This window comes from Symsagittifera roscoffensis, chromosome 10 (genome assembly GCF_963678635.1).
Source record: "Symsagittifera roscoffensis chromosome 10, txSymRosc1.1, whole genome shotgun sequence".
NCBI classification, from domain to species: Eukaryota; Metazoa; Xenacoelomorpha; order Acoela; family Convolutidae; genus Symsagittifera; species Symsagittifera roscoffensis.
In genome coordinates this window covers 21264946-21278498 of record NC_087071.1, presented here as the reverse complement: position 1 = coordinate 21278498, position 13553 = coordinate 21264946, and the positions used below count along the sequence as shown (strand labels likewise).

General features: G+C 34.2%; 1 protein-coding gene across 1 annotated transcript; it reads left to right on the top strand.

The window, feature by feature from the left end:
- Positions 1–6009: 6009 nt before the first annotated feature.
- Positions 6010–12792, top strand: LOC134855587 (uncharacterized). The gene is made up of 5 exons (XM_063872124.1): positions 6010–6192; positions 7113–7248; positions 8030–8146; positions 11768–11919; positions 12572–12792. The coding sequence occupies exons 1-5, from the start codon at positions 6103–6105 to the stop codon at positions 12758–12760; spliced, it is 684 nt and encodes a 227-aa protein (XP_063728194.1). The 5' UTR covers positions 6010–6102; the 3' UTR covers positions 12761–12792.
- The last annotated feature ends 761 nt before the right edge of the window (positions 12793–13553 follow it).

The following is a 13553-nucleotide window of genomic DNA, read 5'->3' as shown; positions in this document are numbered from 1 at the left end:
ACTCTCATCAGTCCTCGCACACTCTTAACGAAAAAAAAAATCAAAAATGAAAAAAAAAGAAGCTAAACAAATGGCTGTGGTCGGGAAAAGGTACATGGCGAACGGGTTGTTCCTTATTTGCGTTTCTCTAGCTCCTCTTGATTTCGTCATTACGAAAATGAATGCTTACCAGGTCGATGTTTTATATGCAGACTTTGGCCACCATTTTTTGGCATGTCCAGACATTCAGCACCAAGTTTAGCATGTCTAGAATCTAGCATGACTAGAATGACTAAAATTTGGCTTTCCCTGTTTTGAGAACGATCAGATTCGTCGTGACTATCGCAAACAGGGCCTAGAGAGCACTAACAGTTTCGACGAGTATGTATAATTTGTGCAATTTATTTCAGAAAGTTTTGCCCGCTGAAAACTTTACCAGGTAAACAATATGGGTTACAATAGCACACGACATATACATTCAACATATATCAGATATCAAAACTTAAATTTTTTTTAAGATGGTTGATTTTTCTTGTTTCGAAGCGTCCGTTTTTTTGAATTGGTTGCTGATAAATTATGAGTTCTTACTTCAATTTATTGCTCCTCCAATTTTTAATTGGAGTGAGTAGGTTTCTGACAAGACTTTCAAAAAAAAATTCAAGTCGCGGCTTCATGACAAGTCGTCGCGACTTCTTGACAAGAGTTTTGTGACTCTATAGACTTTTATCTAGAGCTTTGTGACATCGAATCTTGTGACATCGAATCCTACGCAGTTTGGTTGTTATTTAGTTCCGAAGTCTGGAAATAAATCGCAGACCTCAATTCGTGTTTTGAGTCTTAAAATAAACGTTTGCCCTGCAATAAACACAGTGATCCGAGAGCGATTAATGCCGGAAGTCGAACAAGGTTAAAAATAATTTACAACAAACTCACATGTTTGGGAACTAGCAGAAACAATTATGTATTAACTGCTGAAAATTTCAATTGTGTAAAAATAGCATGAAAATTCTAAGAAACTCATACAGAGGATTACAACTGAGATTGCTATAAAAATTTAGGCTAGTAAGTTTGACGGTACCACGACAACTCGCAATAAAACAAAAGACAACTCGCAAAGTTTGAATATTTTTTACTAACTTACAAAATTTGATTCTAGAACACAAGTGAGAGCTCGATTACACTTCACGCATTGATAACCTGATCTGAATTTTGTTCTTGATACATAACGGATTGTATTCAAATTCGAGTTTTTTTTGTTGCGAATTGTCTTTTGTTGCAGGTTGTTGTAATCTGACACGGAATAACTTTCTGGCAATAGGAAACTTTCTGGCTTTTCAATAAGTTTCATCTAAGCTGGGAATGAACAGTTTTCGTCAAAAAAGCTGAAAAAAAACTAGATTTAGAAACTAGTAGTAATCAGAAAGATAAACTTTATAGGTTTTTGCACAATGATTTGGCTTCAATTCAATTCATTCGATACTGTGTAGAAAAATTTATTACAACACAATCAGTCCCTGCATCAGGATAGCTGGAACAGGCTATTCGGCTTAACAATTAGCTACCCTCTGGGATTACAATCTTATTTAACCAACAATAAACGGTGATCTATTAGAAAATAGCAAGAACATAAAATATATTGTAATTTTTTATTGTTTTTGAGTAGATGAAAAAACCTTGAAAACAGGTCATCTAAAAAAAACTCAAATTCTTCAGCTAAAAAAATTATTCGACGTCAAGAAATTGAAGCAATTCCTTGTTTTGCATGAAAGAGAGTTTTTCATAACTTTTGTCTTACAGCGGTAAAAAAAATGATACCGTTTGAGCAAAATCGCGTAATTCCTCGACTGTTTATACTACTGACGTTAAAATAATCAATTGGTCAACCTTTCAAATATTGAAAAAAAAATTGTTTCTTTGAAAAGTTAGGACAAATAGTTTTCACGAACTGTTTCGAATGCGAGCTTATTCAATTTCATAGTTACTTTTTCAAACTTACATTTGATTAAATAATTGGTTTCTAGGTTTCTTTTTTGAAAAACGAAACGTTTTTCTAGATTTGTTTTGGTTGTTTTGGTTCGCTAAATAAGCCAAATAGAACCTTAATAACATTTTTTTTTGAAAAAACTATCATGCTTTTATACATTGATTCAGTGAATCTGGCTAATGTTTTGCACACGGTACCTATGTGATCCATACACTACATTATATGGTCAAATTGAGCACTTGAAAACTTTTAAGCAATTAGTAGATCTGACTTTTTTTGCCTGCTAGAGAAGATCATTTTAAAAGTAACCGTTTACTTTCGTTATGTGAAAAGAAGCAAGAAAGGCAGTATCGTCCGCAAAAAAACTCAACTCAGATTTCGCAACAATTTCATTAATCTCTTTGACATAAAGTAAGAAAACAGGTGCCCTAATTGCAATTTCTTTTTTACTTGAAGTTTTTGATGAGTTTTCATCAAAATTTTGCCTATTTGACAAATAACTTGAAATTAGCTCATTGATCTTTCAACAAAAACTATAAGCGCGCAGTTTCTCTGGAAGAATTGAATGATTAACATTGTAATCATTCGGTAACATGTAAAATTGCTTCGATACATGAATGCATTTCACGAAAGCCAATTTGTTCTGGTATCATTGTGTAATTATTTTTTTTTGATGGAGAACATTCTTCTTTAAGTTAGCTTTTCGAGTGTTTTGTTTAAAACTGCATGCAGTTTAATAGGTCAATAATTATTAGGTTTTTTTTTTCTGCTTCCGTCTCTAAAATAAACAATTACTTTTGCAATTTTGATAGAGAGTGAAAAAATTTATATAGTAATTCGTTCACCGAATCCATCAGTTAAGTAAACAGAAATGACTGGTGCACAAATTTAGTTCATTTTGTTGGTTGACCATTATGAGCAGAATAAGTTTTTGACTTTAGCGCAGCAATAATTTGATGATTTCCTGTATATTTGTTTCAAAAACGACATATTGAAGTGGGGGCATGGATTTGCTTAGATGTTTTCTAATGTTCACAAACAAGTTTTGGCACAATAGTTGGCTCAACAGAATAGTTTTGGCTCAATCTTATTTTGAGCTGCCTTTTGACTTCCGCCGAAATTATTAAACACTCTAAAAAATTGGCTTAGATGATGTTGTTTTTATCTATCTTTTTATCGTGGTAGTTTCGTTGAGCAGTGCTGATTTTCGTTTCAACCGTATTTCTGATTTTCCATGAGCAATCAATATTTTCATGTGAAGAATTAATAATCATTTTGGCATGCACAAAATTTTTTTCCACCACACAATTTGATGTTAACCATGCTAATCCCGGCTTTATGATTCATTTGTATAAAAATTTTGGATTAGACAAAAACCAGTTAAAAACTTCCAAACATGTTTTAGTCAAACTCAACATTATATAATCAATATTTTGGGAGAATGTCTCCAGGTTGCCGATAATAAACAACTGAAACTTTACAGAGCATTTTTTTATTTGCGGAAGTTCTTCTCATTTTGCCCTTAAGAAAGCAAATAGTATTATCTGGAAGACTTGCAATAGATGCAAGCGAAGCACAATGTTCACTTAGATGTTGGCAGGGTATCATTTAGGTGTTTGCATTGAGATGTAGCGCTTGGTCAATTTGTCATTATTTATAAAATGACCAATACAGGTAGAACGTGTAGGGTGTTATCTTGTTGCTTGACTATTTGATATTTAAAAGCCGACAAAATTCACTACCAGTTTGCGATCAACGATTATTACGGGCAGTATCTAAATATCAAGGTTCATTTTGCCCACCACTGTCAATCACTTTGAAGTCAAATCCAGAGGTTTTTTTTCTAATTGTGTTTGTATTTCCTTGTTGGTATGCAATATATTGAAAAAACTTTATTAACTTTATTTGTTTCAAAGTTCCAAATTGACAGAAGTCTCTAAACTTTTTTTTGAAAGAATTTTGTGAACAAAATAATTTTATTTTCTATGAAAAAAACTAGGCCATCTCCCCAAATATTTTGCCCATTATTTACAAAAATTACTTACTGATAGTTGTTTCGAGGGTACAAATCCAACAGGTCATTGTCACTCAACCAAACTTCAAAAATAGCAAGGACTAGTGGCTGCCGTTCTCGTGATGTAACAGGAACTTTTGATTGATCTTGATGGCCACGGAAAGACTGAACAATTAAAAAGAGTATATCGCCGTTGCTGTCCCTTAGAAATAACCAAAAAGCATACCAAATTTAAAAAAGTATATTTTTCTGTCTTCAAACCCAAATCTCTATCTATGAATCGTTTTTTTGTTGGCGCTCGTATTGTTTGTGCAAAAATCAGCCCCATAAAAGGTCGTTTTCTTTTTAGGCGGAGAATCTCATGCAATAAATTTTTTCACGAGACAGCATATTTTATTCAGTCTCTGCTCTAGTAGTCAGGTTGAGAGTGTGAAATATCAGGAGAAGAGAAAGCCACATTTCCTTTCCTTTTACCAGGTGTTGCCGAAGACAAAAATTTATTGTTGCAGTTTTCAGCACTATCAATCGCATAAGAATTACTTATTCTGCCTGCAGATGAAGATTGATTTAGAATTTGCAAATTAAAATTGTTAGCCATAAAAAAATGGACATCCTTTCGATTATCAACTGGTTGCCATTTGCTGTCAGAAATATTTTTTGTTCAATCTGAACCTGATTTCATGAATTGACTTGAGCGATTTTTTCCACGTCTACAGTGATTCATAAAATCCCTGTTTTTTCCGGACGTTTTTCGCTTTCGTGAATTTTGACAGCCGTCAGATCGACCTAAAACTCAAACGTAACAGCGTCTCGTTAATAATTGTACAAATTTTTTTCTAAAATAGAAAAATTGGACACTTTTTACCTTTTCAGGGTAGATAACTGCACGCGACGATATCCTGGGGATCAATTAAAAAATGTACTTAGAATCATCAGGATTGAATGTACTGGGTACTCGACCTCATCAGACACTCCATGAAACGTCAAACACACTTGTAATTTTGTTACTCCTTTTTCTAGCTCCTGATTGTCGTTTAATAGTCTGCCATTTTCTCCTCTCAACTCAAAAATTTTATTCTGTTGGTAATCAACTTGTTTCATTAATACTTCGAGAAGGGCTCGTACAGATTCACCATCGTTTAATTCGATCAGAAAGTTGATGCAGCGGGGTCATTTATTCAGGTGGAAGCAATCGGTTTTGGCTAAGATTTTCTGCAGCAAACGCAAGAAACATCTGTTGTTTTAGCTCATCTGTTTCCGTTTGAAGCTGGTTCAATTAGCCATCTCTGAAACGAGTTAATAATTTTATCACAACATTTAGGCTAATTGAACTGGATTACTTAATTGGCTTGTTGAACTGGATTTATTTTAATGCTAATTATCTTGGGCACATTGCCGTAGTCATGTGTATTATGAAAAGACGGTTTTTATTGATCACTCGCATAATAGATATTGATTGGAAAAATGATCACAAAAATCAAAAAAAAAATTTTTCTTCCTTATTTCATCCTTACAAAACTTATTTATAAGATAAAATGACTTGCCTTGATGAACCGATCTATTCCGCCGTTTTTGCGCGTTATAAGTATGCAATAAATATCTCATTAATTATTTTCACTTAACTTTACGAAAATGATGACTCGTGATTTTTTTTATTGTGCCTCCTGACAATAATATTTTGTAGATGGGTATAAAAATCTCCGTCAAAAGTCTTCGTTCAATATACAAAAATTTTTTGGGGAAAAAATTAGCTAGTGATTTATTAAATCGTACTTTCATTGAAATTCGAAACAATAGATTTACAATCACAGTTACAAATGATCCGTGTACATTTAGAAGAGGAAACTGGTCTTCGTTTTACACTTGATTAACGCTCCTGCTTGCAAAAACTTGGAAAAAATCAAAGCTCGATTCCTTGTTTAGTGTGATATGCGGCCGTGTTTTGATCCACCATAAATCATACCAGTATGTTTACTTGAGCGGACATCTGGCAAAATCATCAATTATATATACAATTCTGATTAATTATTGAGTTTTCGAATCAGTAAATTATTTTTGTCGGCACAAACAACTCGCTTGAAAAATATCGTGCCATCCTTCTCTATAACATTGCTGAAAAAATCCAATGGCATCGTTGTTTGTGCGATATTTGTCTTATTTTGTGATAATAATCACAGATTTAAAAGTTCTAACTGGTGTATTTATCATTTCTCAGGTAAGATTCATGAATCCAAATGGACCCTGGTCTGTTGATGACTTTTTTTGCACAATATGCACCTCCCGGGTTGACAAAAAAGCTTATCATACTATTTCATATTATGAAAAAAATACTTGTCATATCTATTTCTTACTATTTCATAGACCAAAAAAATACCATGAAAATAGCATGATAAGCATTTTGGACCAAGTTAACATCCTCCCCCCAAAGCCAGGGGGGAGGATGTTAACTTGATCCAAAATGCTTATCATGCTATTTTCGAATATATCCTGAGGGGGAGGGGGGTGGGGGAGGGGCAGGATGTTAACTTGGTTCTAAGTTGGAATTGGGTACGTTATAAACAAAAAAATTCAAATTTTGCATGCAATTTTTTTTCGCAAAAACTTATATTTGAGCACAAAAGCAAGTTTCCAACCCAAAAAAGGATTAAAAATTTTCTTACCTCAAATTTGTGTTTTTGATTATGAAAAAATGCATATACAATTTTCATATATGAAAATTATATGATAAGCATTTTTTTTGACCAAAATAAAATCATGTTTTTGAGAGTCAAAATGCACTCTTTCAATAAATTTTTTTTAACTCCAGAAACATCATTCAATTAATTTTGAAGATTTTATTTTTTCTATAGCAAAATGCTTATCATACAATTTTCATTGACCAAAATTAAAATCATGTTTTTATTGAGCAGAAAGATTCAAAAGATGGAAATAGAACAGAAGTATTTCTCTAAAAAACAGTTTTTAAATTTTGTATGAAAATTGTATGATAAGCATTTTTTCCATAGTTGCCATATATGAAATTGTATGATAAGCATTTTCCTTTTATGGACGTCAACCCGGGCTTTTAATTCTCGTAATAACAATTTTGTTCGCAGCAATAAAAAGATAGTTTGATAATCTTATTGTTTATTTCAGGTCTGCTCTTTAATTGGCGTGACAACAACTTCTTTTTCGTCTCGATGGGTTGTGACTAGATGTGACGAGTCCAGATTTCACCAATGCGAAGCACATCTTGGGCTATTTGAGTCGTGTGTCGTCTACACTAATTTAGGTATCGTCTTTAGCGTTTACCTAATTAATTTATAATTTCAATTTATTTACTAACAAGAAAGATATCATTTCCTTTGTCGAAAAACTGATGATTTAGGTCTCTTTTTAGCCTTTCTTAAAATAATTTCTTCTTATTTACAAGAAAAAAGTCATATCGCTCAAACCCACCCCTCTTCCCTTTTTATGGTACCCCTCTCTCCACCTGAACAGTCGTTTTGGGAATTTCAAACTTCGTTTTGGGACGAGCAAGTCTTCATGGCAAAAATACTCTCTCTCTCTCTGTTTAACGCATTGGAGTCAAAGTCGGACTTAAGGAGGTTTCAAAATGGATAGGACCCCGAAACGAATTTCTAGACCATATAACATTTATAATATTCATATAACATTTAACACATGTAACATTTCTATTAAATGGCCCAAATATTACTTTTATCAGCTTATTGAAACATGAACAATAATGAACTTCAGTCTGATTGGTTGAAAAAAAAATCTTCACAAAAATTCATTACGAGGCCAAACTGTGCACTGGATAGCGCACAATTTTGCGTCTGTATATGTTCTTGGATTCCAGAGACAAGTCTTTAAACATGTTAAAATTTTGTCGGAACGATCAAAGGAAAGTAAAGAACAAAAGAAGAACAAAGGGAGCGTCCTTGTTGCGGAATCCGCTTACAATGCACAAAATGCACAATTTGGCCTCGTAATGTTGACCAAGTCCCCATTTCTCACCGTGGTGGGAAAAAAGGGCGAGGAAAAAGGCGGCTTAAAATGGTGGTTTTTAGATCCTAATGGGGGCGATGAATTTGAGTGCAGCATGTGTAAAAGGGATCCGGGAGACAAGGAGTTCTACACTGGCAAGACAGACGTGGATTCTCTCACGACATGCAAGGCATTCGCTGGTAAAAAAGAAAAAGAATACTCGTATCAGGAGGACGCCTTGAACAGTCCGACTGCCTTTTAAAGTCTTTGCAATTGTGTTCAGTTTCAAAAACTGTTCAACTTCTAAAAAAAACGGACTTTTTGTTTCATTTTCTTCTTTTTTTTAGAGAATCATCCACCCACACGCTATGTAACGTTGACAGTGATATACAAATCACTAAATAGCGTGGCTCAATTTAATTTAAAACAGTTTCTGAGCCTTATTAAACACTCGCTTACGCGTTAATAGCACAAATGCATCGCGCGTAAATTATTCCAAATTGTCTGAAATGACAATCGATAAGCCTTCATAACTTTGGGAAAAAGGGTCATAAGTGAATAATCTTTTCAAAACAGAAATCAGGACATCATTTGCTTAGTATGATTTGAACAATGTCTGTCGAAAAAGCCTAGTTATGAAGTCCAATGAATCTCTAAGAATCTAAGTGAATTTAGTTCTTTTAAAAACCGGAAAAAAACACTCCCAGCTCAAATATTTCAGATTTCTTTGAAAAAAAGGAATAGTAAATTCTAGTAACGCGTACTCAAAATCTCAAATGCATAGCTTGTAACAATTTATTAGCAAAGTTGTTGAACTTGAGCAATATATAAGTTCTCAAAAGTTGTAGCATTCTGGGTTAACTAGTTTTTGTAGGTCGAAGTCAAAGTTAAATTGAAATTCGATGTCAAAATCCGCAGTTTTAGAAGAACTAATTTCACTTAGATTCGTAGAGCTAATTGCCAACACGTTAGTTGTTACTATAGATAATTGCGGAAAAAAAATTAATTAGAACGAGCAAATTAGGCAATTTGATAGTTTTGCAAGTAATTTTAATTTTTGACACAAGTTTAAGACACAATTTTGGTTTGCGAATTCTTTTTTACATGAAAAAGTGTACAAAAAGGTTACGTGTTTTCAATCGTTCTTGTCCTCCTGTCCGTCCAAGTGTTTTGCTTTTATTTATATTTTTATTACTAAATGGTTCACAAAATTGTTTCCGGTCAACAATTTTTAACAAAGTAATGGGGACCGATTTTTCAGCAGACCGGTTTTTTGCATAAAAAAGGAAATTTAGGTCTTTTAGCAGACTTTGAGTGACAGCTTTGTAGAGGCAGCAAAAGTTGACGCATAATTGATGGAATGCAGTAGAATGACGCCTAATCTGGAGTTGAGCTTAGTTGGCAGACTGTGAGATAGTTGTCTTAATTAACAAAGTTTTAAGCAAATCAAGCTAGTTTAACGGCAACCACTGATTCACGCGCTGTATTTCTCTCGTGCCGGGTGTAAGCGCAGCGGAACGAAGCGGATTAAGAGTTTTCTCCTTGCCAATGCCGCTTTTGAAGTTAGCGTTCTATTTGTCTAATTGTTTTGAGTCTGCTTAAAGACCGGTCTGCTAAAAAACCTAGCCCTGAAGTTTAAAACCTACAACTGCTCCATCTGATGTCGAAAATCATTTTTTATTCACTTCAGAACGTTTAGCTTTACGCAAAACGAATCTTAATAAAAGAAAAATTATTTTTTGGCCAATCAAGAAACTCAAGGTTGCCTCATTGCCAACAATTTATTATTAACTATTCAAGTTGAGCAATCTAACTCAGTTGCTGGCGCATTTTCTGCTGATTACTTTTGGTTGCATATGGCTTGGATTGTCAAGTTTTGGATTTATTGGCAGACTCAGACCTTAAAAACACTATTCATGTGAACTTAGCTCTATTGCCCGTGTTAACAGAAATGATTGACGTATCATGGCGAGCATTTTTTGATGCCTAGGATTTTTTTCAAGCGTTATCCCTCAAAATGATCCCAAGTTATTTTTGCAACTATTGAATTGCAGAACTACCGGTGAAATTTCTTTTAAAAAGTAATGAATTGGAGCAATTTACTTATAAAAAGAAACTGAAATCCCTAAAAGCAGTATCTGGCCACTGAAAAGATCGCAACTCACAAATTCGGCATTTTCTCAGGAACGCTCCTCAACTGGTGAGACGTCAAAAACTTGTAACTAATCCAAGAAAGTTTCGAGCCCGAGTACTATAGAGGGGTTACCTCAAAATTCTTTGAGCAACTCGAAAAACTGAAAAACCAGTCCAACTCCCCTTAAATCACATCCAGGATGATTTTTAGTTTTAGTTGTTCGGAAACTTTTTTAAACTTTGGAATTAATAAAGCTGCCTGAACACAATTTGTAATTTTTAAAATCTGAGCTCAACAAGTTTTGATTTTCAATCGATAGTCATGAAATTTCCAACTCATATTTTTTCAAACTGGAATAAGTCAATTATTTAAAAGTATCAATTTTAGTCAATTTTTTTCCGACTATTTGAAAAGGCTTTGTATTCGGGTGTTTTTTAGTTTTTTTTCTGCTTTTTATTTTTCATACCAACATCAAGTAACACAAATAATCATCGGACTAGGTTGAGTGATATATCATATTGGAGCCCTTTCGGTCGTGGTTCGAACCACATTAAAAAATTTCTAAAACTTTCCCCCGTGTCGAGAAAAACCGGTTTGAAATTTTTGATTATTCGTCTTAATTCAAGCGAATAAAGCAAGCGAGCAGGCTTACAACAGCTGAATTATGACTATTTTAAGACCTTGAAACTTGATCTAAAGCATGTTAACTAGTTTTTGGAGTTTTTTAGCTTCATTTTGGGTGCCAATAACTTCAAAAAATTCAAAACTTTTCTGCAAAAACTTTTTTCATGTTTTTTTTTGTATTTTTTGAGTCGTTTTTCTATAAATTTTATTTTCCAGTTTGCCTATATTACTATGACTGTCTAAAATTCCAACTTATATTTTTACGTCAGATCCTTTTATCACACCAAGCAGAAAAACACTACACTAATTTGGAAAAAAAAAGAACTTTCTAAACCTAAATTTCTAAAGACCATGGACGGAACAGTCTGTGCTACTTGCACAGTAACCGGCTATCCTTGTCGAAATTTGAAAACACTTCTTCAAACTTCAAAATCCAACTATAAACCCAATCATCTTTCCCGCATAGAAAAAGGAAAAAGCTATGAGACTTCAGATTTCATGTTTGTTATCAATTAAGGTAATATCAATTAAATAACGGCTTTCTGACTTCGTTGCAGAGCTCGAGATGACGCATCTGATTACAGCATCATCTTGCATTGACTTTGATCTTGAATGCTGTTTTCAGTGAAATCCTCGCCAATTTGAAAACAGTTTACTGCTTTTCAGAAAAAAAATCGGACCTACTTGACAACCCCCCCCCCCTATGGTACCTACTCAGGAATCTCTACCTATAAATACATACAGGAAATTATCACTGAACTTTCTATTGAGAATTTTAATTTTGCTGCATTCTGATTGGTCGAAAAATCGACCATCTTGATCTACTTAACAATCTCCCCCCCCCCCCCCCCCCCCCTTCATGAAAGGGGTGGAGGTGGATCTAAAAAAACCGCAAAACTTTGCGTGCCTTTTACATGTTAATCATGTAACCAACATAAATCAAATTGGTTGATAAAAAACGCCAGCAAAAAGTCAATTTTATTTTTTCCTTTAAAAAATGTATACCGTTCTGTCACAAACCAATCCTTGATCAACCCCACGAAAATAATGAACTTTTATTCAGGTTTGACATTGACCTTGAACCTGGTTCTTTTTCTCACTTCAACTGTCTACATTCTGGCTTCGTGGCTGGACTGGAACAAACGAGTGCAGAAGTTATCATACGTTCTTTCTCTTCTCGCATCAGTCGGCCAAGTGCTCACTTATGCAATTCAGGTTAGAATTATTTCAATCATTTGCAACAAGGCTGGTTTTCAACCTGATTTTCAGCAAATCTGAATAAATATATTCGCTTTGAAGTTTTTTTCTGCTTCGTTTTGGCTTAATTTATATTGATGTAGCATCGCGTTGTCTGAAAAACTAAAAAAATTTCCTATAATTACTTCTGCTCCGGGGAAAGCCAAGTTTTGCATGATTTTAAATTGCTCAAAATTTTGGCTAAAGTCCATATTTCATTTGATGTTTTAAAAAATGAAATCGTACATTAAGGGCTGATTATCTTTTCAGAGACGACTTTTCGTCCTTTATTTGGTTTAAAATGTCATAACCTTGATCAAACTGAACCGCTAAAATAACTAGTTGGTAACGTCGGTCTTTACAGTGCGAAGATTAACGCTGAAAAGCACAACAGCGAATCCGAGACAAATCTTGTGATGCCAAACTTTTGGTTTCATATGGCTAAGAACATCTGACTTGGGTTTCTTTGCCGTGTAACGGATTTCCTATTTGGGTTTGCCAGGAAATCCGCAGTCAAATAATTGCATGGTTGCACCTAAATGCAACACTAAAAGGTTCAGTATTTTCGCATGTTTCTTGAGACCGAAAATTGTTACGCGGTACCTCTAAATGGTTTTCCACTTTATGACAGGCGTGTATTGCAACGTGGTTCTTCCGAAACGTCTCCGAGATCAAAGTCAATTCCCACATCCACGCTGTCGAGGCTCTCAGCTTTGGATGGCCACGAGTGGTGTGCTGGTTCGTCCTACTTGTCCTTATACTGCCTGCACTCATTCTCATGTATCTATTCTGCAAACTAGTACGACAGACGTCTCAGTAAGCCGAACTCATTAGACGTCTCAGTTAGCCGAATCGCAGAATGTTTTTTTCTTCGAGACGAAGCTATCCTTTGTTTAGCTGATTACAATTATATTCTTTTCCAGTGCATTTTGATGATTATAAACTAATTTGTGTGAGATTTCAAATACTAGAAAGATTTGATCCATAGTTAAGTTGTGTAACATAAATTTTCAGATGCAACAATTTATCACTATTTTAATTTGATAGAAATAACTTCTGGTTATTTATCAATTTTTCACATAAAGCGTGGAACTTAAAGCTATCGATATGTCGGAAAGCTAATTTGGCAGTAATAACCAAACTGGCAGAAATAAACCTTTTTACTTTTTTTCTAATCTCCACAAAAACAAATGGCCCAATATTCTATAATACCAGACAGCAGTTTTGAATGCTAAAGTAGCATGTTTCCCTTTTAAAAATAACATTCTTTTTCCAAAGTTTTTGCGCTGTTTTAATTAGGTGCGCATCAATGATTTTTTGAGGTATACCATAATTTTTTTCACGAACTGTTTTAAATCAAAATATACACCTTATTTTGAACAAATTTTCTAAGCATGCAAACATCTTGAACACAGACCAAAAAACACGTTTTTAGTCACTTCAGAATTTAGGACCATAATTTTAAATTATTTCAATGGGCTCTCGCCACCAAACCAATAAAACCTTCCTCATTTACTGGGAAACAGCATGGTGTACTACTAGATAGGCAAAATCTTCCTGTATATTGTCTTTAACCAGGGGCGGATTCCTCAGGGATTCGACCCCCTGCCGAC

Excerpts from the sequence above, each read along its gene's own strand:
- LOC134855587 (XM_063872124.1), top strand. The coding sequence starts at position 6,103 with ATGGCATCGTTGTTTGTGCGATATTTGTCTTATTTTGTGATAATAATC. Across the intron at positions 6,193-7,112 it reads GTGTATTTATCATTTCTCAG|GTCTGCTCTTTAATTGGCGT; the intron begins GTAAGATTCATG and ends TGTTTATTTCAG. Across the intron at positions 11,920-12,571 it reads TGCTCACTTATGCAATTCAG|GCGTGTATTGCAACGTGGTT; the intron begins GTTAGAATTATT and ends ACTTTATGACAG.